This window comes from Neofelis nebulosa, chromosome 5 (assembly GCF_028018385.1).
Source record: "Neofelis nebulosa isolate mNeoNeb1 chromosome 5, mNeoNeb1.pri, whole genome shotgun sequence".
In the NCBI taxonomy this organism is placed as follows: Eukaryota; Metazoa; Chordata; class Mammalia; order Carnivora; family Felidae; genus Neofelis; species Neofelis nebulosa.
In genome coordinates this window covers 155696582-155708854 of record NC_080786.1, presented here as the reverse complement: position 1 = coordinate 155708854, position 12273 = coordinate 155696582, and the positions used below count along the sequence as shown (strand labels likewise).

The 12273-nt window shown below is 56.5% G+C and overlaps 1 protein-coding gene across 1 annotated transcript in view; it reads right to left on the bottom strand.

Moving 5' to 3' along the window:
- Nucleotides 1-12273, bottom strand: part of UMODL1 (uromodulin like 1) — a 67854-nt gene that overhangs the window by 43929 nt on the left and 11652 nt on the right. Inside the window, exons 5-7 of the mRNA XM_058732086.1 lie at nt 10091-10252; nt 9117-9238; nt 6866-7052 (exon numbers count right to left, since the gene is read on the bottom strand). Of these exons, the coding sequence (XP_058588069.1) occupies nt 6866-7052; nt 9117-9238; nt 10091-10252 (471 nt within the window). The remainder of the gene's footprint in view (nt 1-6865; nt 7053-9116; nt 9239-10090; nt 10253-12273) is intronic.

Here is a 12273-nt window from a genome sequence, read left to right as displayed (position 1 = left end):
CTTTGGGACCTTGTGCCAACGGTCACCTTCCTTTACCTGGACTTTCTCTTCTGAAAGTAAGTGTGATAGGGGCAGGTGCCTCCTGGGGGCGCTCTACAGGTTAACCGAGGTGAGACCATAAGGAGCTTATTACAAAGCCAGGGTGAGTTAAGTGCTAAGCAGCTCTTGGCCGTGTTATTATTATGAGCAAAGGGAGGGACCTCACTGTGATGCTCCTTTAAAGGGGAAAGGCATTGAATTACATTGCCAATCAATTCATGCTCAGTGATAAGAACACTCTCCTTAACCACTTTGCAGAGTCAGTGGAAGTTCTGGTCTGCAGAGCAGAATGTTGGGAGCAAACTAAGTGCCCCCCCATGAGGAAGATTGCACAGAACCTCATGTCATTGCTGCGGAAGGTGATCACAGGGGTCCCCGCTTCTCCGCGGAGGGGACATCTCAAGAGCCCCAGCGGATGCCTGAGCCACGGGTGGCACCGCACCCTCTCACATACTCTGTGCTCTCCTGCATACGTCCCTGTGATAAAACTCAACTTCTAAATCAGGCACGGGGAGAGATTAGCGACAGTAACAACAAAATAGAATCATAACAATATTCTGTAACGAAAGTTACGTGAACGTGGCCTCTCTCTCTCAAAATATCTTACTGCCCGGAACTCACCCTTCCTGCGCTGATGGGCATTGTGACAAGATACCCAAGTATCCAGGCTACGTGCCGACATGACATCGGAAGGAACTTCGTCGGCTTTCAGACCGCGGGTAAGTGACACCGTGGAAAGCGAAACCGCGTACGAGGGGACCGCTCTGTTACCCAGCCATCGGAAACCATACTCGTGAAGACCGGTTCGCGTCCTGGAAAACTCTCCGTGACAGGATGGTGAGTGAGGGAAGCCAGGAACAAAACCGCACTGACGGCAGGATTTAAACAGCGCCAAAAACCCGGGAGTGACCAAGAAGACAGAAACAGTTGCTGGGGCACCGACACCAGCATTTGCCCTTCCTCTGTAGGTACAAGCTGTTAAAGTAACAAATCAGGTTCTGGGAGGAAGAACGGGACCGCGTGCGGTGGGCCAAGTCCAAAGCGAAGGTGCCAAGCCCGTCACAGCCCGTCCTGCACCCTCCTCTCCCGCCAGCCCCCGCCTGCAGTTCGTGCCCGGTCGCGAGGCCTGGTGTCGCCCGCCGACGTGTGTCCCCAGCGCGCCCACTGTCCCCCGCCAGCCGCTGCTCCCGCGTACCCCGCTTTGCACCCTGCCCAGCTCAGTTACAGTGGGGTCAGTCGCTGCACATGGTGGGAAAGCCCACGGAACGGGGCTGGGCCTGCAGGTGTTCCCCTCACGTGGAGAACGTCTGAGCCACCTCAGGCCCAGGCTCCTTCACTGTCTGTGCTCCTCCGTCCCAAGGGTCTATCCTCAAAGTCACCGCATGTTCACCACGTGAACACGGCCTTGGCCATCTTAGTCCCGGGCCCACCCTGGTCTCAGCAGGGCCGGTGCCCTCATGCAGTCTTCCCAACCCCCCTGGAAACTTCCGCTGTATCTCATTGGCTAAGGTGAGTCACGGGCCACCCTACCTGCAAAGGAGGTAGGGAAAAGTGGTCTTTGCGGCTGGGCACACATCCACACGAAGCTCACTCCAAGTGCCGTCACTAAGGAAGGAGAGACCGGGTTTGGGGTCTGCCACGACCCCTCTGGTCTATTCTCTGCCCAACAGCAGAGCACGCCTGAACACAGGTGCAGTCATATCGTCCGGTCTGCCGCTGAGCGCCCTCCAGAGTCTGGTCTGACTCCAAGGACAGACGGCAATGTCCTGCTTGCTCCTGAAGCCATAGGAACGGGACCTCACGTATCATGGAAGAAAGGGGCACCACCTGTGGAGTATGAAGGAGTCTTGCCAAAACAGGGTCAAACCTGAATCTGAATCCCATGGTGCGTCTACATCAGGGGTTCGTGCCCTGGATGGGGGTCATAGGCAGACATCAGGGCTCCAGGAATGTAGATGAGACAAAGAATCTTTATTTTTGCTAGCGTCTAATTAAAATGCAGCCTTTCCCGGGGCACCTGGGTGGCTCAGTTGGTTAAGCATCTGATTTCGGCTCAGGTCACGATCTCGTGGTTCGTGAGTTCGAGCCCTGTGTCGGGCTCTGTGCTGACAGCTCAGAGCCCGGAGCCTGCTTCAGATTCTGTGTCTCCCTCTCTCTGCCCTTCCCCTGCTTGTGCTCTCTCTCTCTCTCTCTCTCTCTCTCTCTCAAAAATAAGTAAACATTTTTTAAATAAGATAAAATAAAATAATAAAATAAAAGATAAGATAAGATAAAATAAAATAACAAAATAATATAAGACAAAATAAGATAAAATAAAATAAAATAAAATAAAATAAAATAAAATAAGATAAAATAAGATAAAATAAAATAAAATGTAGTCGTTCCTTCGGTCAAGGCTCTGGTACCCACAGAAACCACAGAAGCCGCCTACCACAGGACAGTCTGGCACTTCTCTAGCATCGTCTGGATGGTTTAGCACGGTTAAACTGCACGATTTAATCAGTACACGAGGCTGTGTAGAGCTTCCAACTCAGTTTGGGTTCTCCCAGAGGCAGGACCTGAGACGAGGACTCCTAAGCAGCTACTTTGGGAAGCTGGAGCAGGAAAGTGGGGACACAGGGAAAGGAAGGTGACAGGGAAGTGTCTTCTACGGAGGTGGTTCCAGAATAGACAACCACCTGATTCCCTCGGGAATCTCTGAGACGAGAGGCCACAGGCGTGCCCCTCCTGTGAAGGCTTCTGGTGGGAAGACGGAGCGGCCACGCCCAGCAATGGACAGGGGACCCAAGGGATGGGAGGGGACAGTGTGGCTTCGGACAGCTGTGTCACCATTCGGGGTCATAAGATTTTGATAACTGTGTCCCCGTATGGTCAGTTTGCCTCGTCATCTGTGCATTTGATGCACCTGGGCACATTTTGTGAAGGGATCCACTGGCCTCACCAAATGCTCAGGGATCTGGGCACCATTAAAAGAAGAACCAGCTGTGGTTTAGAAAATTCAAAGGAGGGGACAAGTAGTGGCAGCTCCTCCCGGATGCCACTCGGCAGATCCCAGCTTATGGGAAACTCAGCTGGGCAAAGGGACCAGAGAGGTGGACCCCAGAGAGGTGGAGGGGAAACCCCAGATTGCACCTCAAACAGACTGTTAAGAAATGATGGGGAGGATGATGGGGCATCAGAAATCTCAACACACTGGATGTTTGATGATACTAAGGAACTCCTGTTTTGTTTTTGTTTTTTTAATGTTTATTTTTGAGGGAGAGAGAGAGCGAGCACAAGCAGGAGAGAGGCAGAGAGAGGGGAAGGGAGAGAGAGAATCCCAAGCAGGCTCTGCACCATCAGCACAGAGCCTGATGCGGGGCTTGAACCCACACACTGTTAGATCATGTCCTGAGTTGAAATCAAGAGTCGGACGCTTAACTGACTGAGCCGCCCAGGCGCCCCTTGTTTTGGTTTTTTAAAGGATGATATGAGATGGTATTTGGGTGTTTTTTAAAATCTCTCAGTCTTGGGGCACCGGGGTGGCTCCGTCGGTTGAAAGTCAGACTTTGGCTCAGGTCATGATCTCACAGTTGGTGGGTTCGAGCCCCGTGTTGGGCTCTGTGCTGACAGCTCGGAGCCTGCTTCGGATTCTGTGTCTCCCTCTCTCTCTGTTCCTCCCCTGCGTGCACTCTGTCTCTCTCAAAAATAAATAAGACATTTAAAAAAATTAAAAAACATCTCTTACTCTCATCTCCTAGAGATACATCCTGGAGCCGTGACATATGAAGTGATATGGTGGAGAGGGTTCCGGATAATGGGGTGGGGGTGAGCGGCCGATGGGGACAGAGACGGAGCAGAAAGGGTCCCAGGGGAACAGCACATTTTCATCATACTCCTCTCTGTGCTCATACCTGTCTACAAGTTTCCAGAATAAAGACTGAAGAATCTGCGTGGCCTTACCACACCGGCACAAGGTCCTGCCCCCTTGTCCCCAACCCCTCCACTGCGCCCCATCCCCACCACTTCCATGTTCCTGGACTCCACCGTGCATGCGCCTCTGCTGGGGCCTGGCCTCACCCTGGGTCTGAGTTTCCTGGAGCTGCTATAATGAATGAGCACAAACGTGGTGCTTACAAGAGAAATCCACTCTTAGGTTCCGAGGTCAGAAGTCTAAGATGCGGGGGTGGGCAGGGTTGTGTTTCTCTGGAGAATCCAGGAGAGTCTCCCTCGAACATCTCCTCTCCCTGGCTCTGTCCCCCTCCTATAAGGACCCTGTGGCGACTCTGCCCTTACAAATAATCCAAGATCGCCCCCCGAACCTCAAGACCCTTAGCTAATCCCATCTGCAAAGTCTCTTCTGCTGGGTAAGGGACAGGATCACAGGCCCTGAGTCAGGATGCAGACATCTTTGGGGTTTGTCATTCAGTCACACATCCTCCTTGCCAGCTTACCCCTGACTGCACTCTGGTCTCTGCCTAAAGGTCACCCTGTCCAGGGGCCTTCCCTGGCCACAGCACCTGAGACTGACCCCCCCCCCCACCTCCTGCAGGCCTCATCTCACCTGCCACTCTCCTTAGTCTCAGTAGCTGAACCACTTCCCCACCTTTGGTATTTGTCCACACCTGTGTTGTCTTCCCTACTGAAATGGGAGCCAAGGCATCAAGGGCTCTTGGGCACTGAAGGGTCCATTAGAAGAGTACCTGGCAAATAGCAAACACTCATTAGAGTGTGTTGCACATGGGAATGGATGGATGAATAGATGGATGGATGAATGGATAGATGGTGGATGGTGGATGGGTGGGTGAATGGGTGGATGGATGGATGGATGGATGAATAGATGGATGGATGGTGGATAGATGGTGGATGGATGGGATGGATGAATGGATGGATGGACGGTTGGAGGATGGATGGCAGATACATGGATGGATGAATGGACAGATGAATGGATTGTGGATGGATGGTGGATGGATGGATGGATGGATGGATGAATGGATGGATGGTTGGAGGATGGATGAATGGATGGATGGATGGATGGATGAATGGATGGATGGATGGTTGAATGAAGAGATGGATGGATGAATAGATGGATGGTGGATGGATGGTGGAAGGATAGGTGGATGGATGGATGGTTGGAGGATAGATGGTGGATGGATGGATGAATGGATGAATGGATGGTTGGAAGATGAATGGATGGATGGATGGATGGATGGATGGATGGATGGATTGGTGGATGGGTGAATGGATAAATGGATGGTTGGAGGATAGATGGTGGATGGATGGATGGATGGATGGATGAATGGATGGATGGATGGATTGTGGATGGGGTGGATGATGGATGGATGGTGGATGGTGGATGGATGGAGGATAGATAGATGGTTGGAGGATGGATAAATGGATGGATGGATGGATGGATGGATGAATGGATGGATGTGCCCAGGTGGTTGCTGCTGCCTGAGAGAAGTGCTTTGGGGCTGTGTCGTCTGAAGGGTCATGAGTGATGGGGTCCCAGCCTCCTGCCCAAGGACAAACTTCGTACACGAGCAGTTTTCTGGACCAGACAGGAGCCACTGCTTCCGGCATTCAGAAGGCACCTGCCACTCTCCCGTCGGCCAGTCTCATGGAACAGCAGCTCAGACGAAGATACCCACTCAATCCCGGAGCAGCCAGGACAAAGGGGGACAGAGCGAGGCTGCTTCACATTCCACCCAAGCCAGATGGAAAACACGGACCACCGAGTCACCTGCGGAACACCACCCCACTCCCTTGGCCAAATGAGTGACTATTCGCTCTTGACCAATCACGGCTTCTCTCGGTGTTGGCATCCGCCTCCCTCTAGACGAGATGTACGGAGAATGTCCAGCCTAGACCAAGCCCCCCTTCGTTAGTCTCTCCCCACACTGTCCTCTAGTGGACTCTCTCTGACCCCCTACGGGACGGCCCCGAGTTCCTTGCTCTGTGCCTTATCTCGCGGCCTGGAGTCGCAAACCCTGTGTGCACACTACAGGTGCCTTCCGTGGTCTGTGACCGAGGGCCCTGTCGGAGCGGACAACACAGGCTCTTCTCCTATTGGCACGGCTCGGCTCAGTCTTCAAGAACATCTGCGGATATCGAAGGGAGTAAAATGCGATTGCCGGAGTTTTCGGCGGCCTCCAGACCCTGGCGCTCCCCCCTTAGGGTGACCCTCGGTGTCACAGAAGCGGCAATGGCAAGAGCAGCCATCGCCCCGCAGCTGGGGAGCAGCAGGGGCAGCTGCCTCCCGAGGGCAAGAACATTCCACGGGGCTCAGCCTTCCGCTCACATGCCATCCACGGCTGCTTTCAGGCCACGAGGGCAGAGCTGATCCATTGAGACGGAAGCCACGTGGCCCGCAGCCCAAAACATTTACTGTGTGGCCCTTTCCAGAAAATGTTTGCCGACCCCTGACACAGACCCCTCCCACACACAAGAAGAAATACAGACAGTTTCTTCCAGACACAAGGCCACCTCTGTGTGCTTCACCAAGTTCGGTTTTGCACAGTTGTCCTGGACGGGCCTCCCAAGGCAAGAGGGACAGTGAGGGAGCCGAGAGCTGACGGAACAGGTTGGGGTTCATCTGTTCTGGGATTTGCTGACCGGCACTGGGGTGTTAGGACCCAGGGCGGTGTGGGGGAGACACGGAGGAAGGGGGGGGGAAGGGCAGAGCGAGGGCGAAACCCTCCTGGAACCCGCACTTTGGAGCTCGGAGTTTAAACCCGGTTTGGGCCAGGATGAGCTGAACTCAGGTCGGACCACCCCCCACCTGCTGGACTGTCATCCCTGCAGCCCCGCCCCCCCCCACGGCCACCAAGGAGAGGAAAGGCAGCACCTCGCACCCGGATGTCGATCACTTCATAGACGCGCTGCACGATGCTGTCTAGCGTCGCGGAGACGTTGGCCACGGGCACCGGCCACGGCAGGCCCAGCAGCAGCTGCGACACCGTGGTCGAGGGGTCCCCACTGGCCGACTGCAGGTGGTGGACGGAGGGGTGCAGCGGCTGCAAGGCACTGGTGACCTGTGGAGCCAGAGTCAGAGCGTCACTCAGTGGACGGGCACCCCATTGGACAGACGGGGAGACTGAGGCCAGGAGGGGTGCAGACCAAATGTACACACACACACACACACACACACACACACACCACGCTACTCTGCAGAAAAGACCCTTTGCAACATTTCTACATCTGTCATCACCCCAGCAGACGTCCTGCAAACCAGACCCTAAATACTTTTATGACACGGTCGTCATGGCTCGAATCGTGTCCCGTTCAAAAACCCCGGTGTTGAAGTCCTAACCCCCAAACCTCGGAACGTGACCGTATCTGGAAATAGGGTCATTGCCGATGTCATTACTGATGACGAGGTCATTGGGGTGGCCCTTTGTCCAGTTCGACCAGTGTCCTGGACACAGAGATGGACTCTGCAGGCCTGGGAGGGAGGGGCCTGGGACGGACCCTTCCCTCACGGTGCTCGGCAGGAGCCAGCCCTGCCCGCACCTCCGTGCCGGCCTCCTGGCCTCCAGAATGAGCAGGGGGACGCGTGTGCTGTGTGGGCCCCACCTGTGTCACAGCCACCCCACGGGAAACATCAGCCCCAGGCCCCCCAGCCCCACCCGTGCCCCGAATCAGGCACAGAACCAGAGGGAGGGAACCCCCGGTCTCCTGTCGTGCACGTCTGGGTCTCACTTTCTGCTTTGTTTTTGAGATGTCATGACCTCTTTCCTCAATTCATACAAACTCATCTTTCCCCGTCCTCGTGTCTCCAGACCCCAAGATAGCGTTGACCCAAGAGGCGGTTTGGGGGGCGCTAGAGCCCGGGTCCCCGGCAGACCAGAAACACCCCTCACGGGGGCAGGGACACAGCTTGTGACGTGGGAGGTGGAACAGGGTGCCGGCTCAAGCCTCGCGGGAGTCCCTGCATCAGGGAGCCCCGTGCTGGCCGCAGCCGGGAGCCCGCGGGAGGCAGGTCCCCCCGCAGGTGGTCACAGTATGCCTGGAGGGGCAGCACCCACTCATAAGAGAAAAGGGGTGACTCAGGACAACATTACTCCAAATGCCAAAAACCACAGCTCACAACCTACGTCATCAGCACCACCGTAAGCTCCTCACGTGTGCTTTTTAAACCTCAAACCCCCTGTCTCAGGTAGGATTATAATGATCCCTATTTAATGGAAGCATCTGAGGCACAGAGAGGTCAGGTAACTTGCCCAAGGTCACACAGCAACGAGTACCGTGTCGGGATTCGCCGGGAAGTCTGGCTTCTGAGCCACGTTTCGAACGGCCGACTGGCCAGCCCAGCCCGTCCACAGGCCACCAAGAGACAAAAATCACTTCCGGTTGGGACAGGCAAGGAGGCTTCCAGGTGAAGGCGATGGCTTGGAATACCTGCCTCGCTGCTTTACCGGACGGCCCGGAGCAAGGGGAGTGTGGGTGCCGTCTGTCTCGGGCCCCCCCCACCGCCAGCTGGTCTCAACATCGAAGAGGGACTCAACTCTGACACTGACCCCGTGACTCCCAGTCGCAGGAGGGGTGCAGCCTAGGCCCCCAGGTGGACGTCTCCGTAGCAGCCACGGCCCGCACCATGAGGGGGTGCCTTTCAACGGGCCCCCCTCGGAACACCGCCCCGTGCCCATTTTATTGCACACGATGCATACGTCTTGCAAGCCGCTCTTTTTTAGTTAAGAATTCACACTGGGGAACGCCTGGGGGACTCAGTCAGTTGAGCATCCGACTTCGGCTCAGCTCACGATCTCGCGGCTCGTGGGTTCGAGCCCCGCGTCGGGCCCTGTGCTGGCAGCTCAGAGCCTGGAGCCTGCTTGGGATTCTGGGTCTCCCTCTCTCTCTGCCCCTCCCCCGCTCACACTGTGCCTTTGTCTCTCTCAAAAATAAATGAACATTAAAAAAAAAAACAAAACTTAAAAACAAAACTTAAGAATTCACATTCGGTCCTGAGCCAGCCATTCCAGGGTCACCGGCGGGACCTTCCGCGACCCTCGGTTCCCATCCAGTGTCTCCACCTGTGTCAGCCCGGGCCGCCTGCCCTGGAAAGGAGCCCCGACCAGGCTCTCTGTGCCCCCACCTACCATGGAGTACAGAAGCCGCATGTGATTCAGCAGCCTGGGGTCCACCTCCTCCAGCTCCTTGAAGGCCATTTTCACCAGGACGGTCACATCGTACCAGAAGGTCACCGGGTCCCTCTCTGGAGCTGCGTGAGGGCACACGCCGGTGAGCCGCAGGCCTGGGGGCAGGCCGGGGCCAACGGAGCCCCAGAGAAAGAAATCTGCTGCCAGGGACAGTGTGGGACGCTTTCCCCACCTGCTGAGCTCACTTCTCTTACGTTGTAATATACGTAATCCTACGTATACCATGGAGGTTATTATTACACACAACGTGCGCTAGGTATGCGGTATATAGTATGTGTGATATTTACGCTCATGTATGCAGTGTAACAGCATAATCCACACACACTGATACTATTTTATACTATGTATACCTGTTACCACATAACCACACGAAGATAATACATATTTTACTGATACTATGACATACGTTACGTATGACACGTACGCGTTACTTATATATGTTTCCCTAGTTCTGAGCCTTGACCAGCCCGTTCCCCTGGGGGCAGCCTACGGTGGAGAGCAGAGCTTTCCAGATCCGACAGGTGCGTGCTGAGGGCCGGGCCACACACCCGCGAAACCAATGCTCCGACAGCGTCCTGGGTCCCTGGGGTGCTGTGGGAGCCACCTGCCACCAGCCTTACGCCTCTGCACTGTGACGCAGCCCAGCTGCCGGCGAGTACCGTCCCGAGCCCCTGGGCTGCCTCGGGCACACTCGGGAGATCGGGGTCACTGCTCTTGCAGGAATATCCTCCCTCCCCGGGGCGCCTGTGAGCTCTCCCCACCTGAGACTTCAGCGGCCGGATTTGGACAAAGACACTGCCCGGGAGCAGAACGTGGCCCATGCACAGGGCTGCGGGCTCCCCGTAAAACCGGAGCTGCGGCTGCTAGAAACCCACACCGCTCCAACCTCACCCAGACCAGAGCTTCGACCCTACCTCGGGGAGCGGGAGCCACACAGTGGTGGCCCCGGGGGGAGACGCAGCACTTCTGAAGCCCGGGGCAGTCTGTGTCCAGCGTGCACGGCGAGGCGGGTGCTTCTGGCCCCACCGCGGGGCAGACCCCGGGTCTCGAGGCAAACTCCCTGGACCGATTCAGGGCTGGAGGGAAAGTGATCAGCCATCAGTGATGTTGGCAGCGGGCACGGCGTCCGGGCACCCCGGGCACCGGATTCGACCTGCGGTTCCCGGAGACACACAGCGTGACCCACTCGAGGGCCATGTCCTGGGCTGGGCATCGCCTCACCACATCCTGCAGAGCCACCACCGAGGGCCGCTCGCTCTGACTTTAACATAGTCTAACCATCTTTCCCGGAAGGAGGACAGTGTCCACTGGCACCCTGGGGGTCTCCTTTCTAGGCCAAGTGCAGGGGCTGCACCGCCCCTCTAGAGGCCCCCTTGCTGCTCTGTGTCCCAGTGGCTCACGCACTCACTCACTCACTCACTCACTCACTCAACATTTACTTAGCAACTACTATGTGCCGGGCATGGGCTAGGTGCCCAGGATCCAGCAGTGGGCCGGAGGCCAAGTCCCCACCTTCAGGACACTGGGATTCCAGGGGGCGGAGGCCAGTACGCACATAGACCTGTGGAAACTCGGCCCAGGAGTAGAGGAGACATGTTGGGCCTTTGAAGACTGAGACGTGGTGAAACTCCTGGAGAATCTGTGGGCTCGAGGGGACTGACCAGGAGTCAAGGTGCTGGTGCTCAGGATGATAGAAAACTCAAGAGCAGGGAGGAGAACCTGACCCCAGTGGAGCCAGGGCGCTGCCCTCAAGGGAGGCGCTGTGCTGGGGACACTCCTGTGGCAGGACCCGCCACAGCTCACGGGGCCACACACCAGAGGTGCAGCTGGGGACCAAGGAGGCTGGGGGTGGCAGGGAGGGGCACAAGAAGGTGCAACCCCGGTGCAGGTGTCCGAGGAGAGGCCCGTGTGATCACAGCCTTCCTGTCTCCCACCCCGGGGATGAGGGCTCCAGCCACCTTGCTGTCACACAGGCCCCCCCGGCTCTGCCCGGATTCATCTAAGGCCCTGCACCCCGCCGGGCCTTTGGAAGTGCAGCTCTGGGCCCTCTGGGCTCCAGGGAGAGCAGAGAAGGCCAGCGGGTAACCAGGCTCTGCAAAGGGGAAGGTTAGCCCCTGGGAGACGCGTGGGGTCCCACGTGGAAGGGAAGCCGGAGGGGCTGCAGTCCCAGGGACAGCCCTCGGGACTCCCCGGCGGTCTCCGCAGGATGCTCCACGGACAGAAGGGAGGTGGCGGCCCCTCCTTGCGTGGGAGCCCATCACCCGGGGCGGCTGTGCCAGCCAAGGAGGGGAAGAGAAAGCCAAAACTGCCCAGAGGAGAGTCTGTGTTTGCTCTTCTCACGGAGCCAGGCCGCCGCCTGCTGCCGGACCCACGCTGCTGAGCAAGGGCTCGAAGTTCGCTCTCAACACCATTTTTCCTTTCCACGCTGTCCCTGGCTCCCTCGCCACTTCCCAGGCTCCGGGTGGCTGTTCTGATGTCTAAAGTCCTGGAGACACTGCCACACCGGGTCTGGCTTTGGGGGCATGGAGGGTGGGCCTGTGGCGCAGCCTGAGGTCCTCGCTGGGCTGGGAATAACAGCATCCCTGTAGCACCACTGTTCAAGGACCTCAAGTCCATTGTTTTCTGTCCCATCGTAAAAACTAACGCTCTCAAGGCTAAGGAGACAGGAGATTAAATGTAAGATGAGCTCCCGGGACAGAAAAATGACATCAGGTTAAAAAATAAAATCCGGGGCGCCTGGGTGGCTCAGTCGGTTGGGCATCCGACTTCGCTCAGGTCATGATCTCACAGCTCGAGAGTTCGAGCCCCGCGTCCGGCTCTGTGCTGACAGCTCGGAGCCCGGAGCCTGCTTCGGATTCTGTGTCTCCCTCGCTCTCTGTTCCTCTTCTGCTGTGCTCTGTCTCTCTGTCTCTCAAAAATAATGTAAAAAAAATATAAAAATAATTTAAATAAAGGAAAATCCGGGGTGCCTGGGTGGCTCAGTTAAGCATCCGACTTCGGCTCAGGTTACGATCTCACGGTTTGTGGGTTCGAGCCCCGCGTCGGGTTCTGTGTCTGGAACCTGCTTCAGACTCTGTGTCTCCCTCTCTCTCTCTGC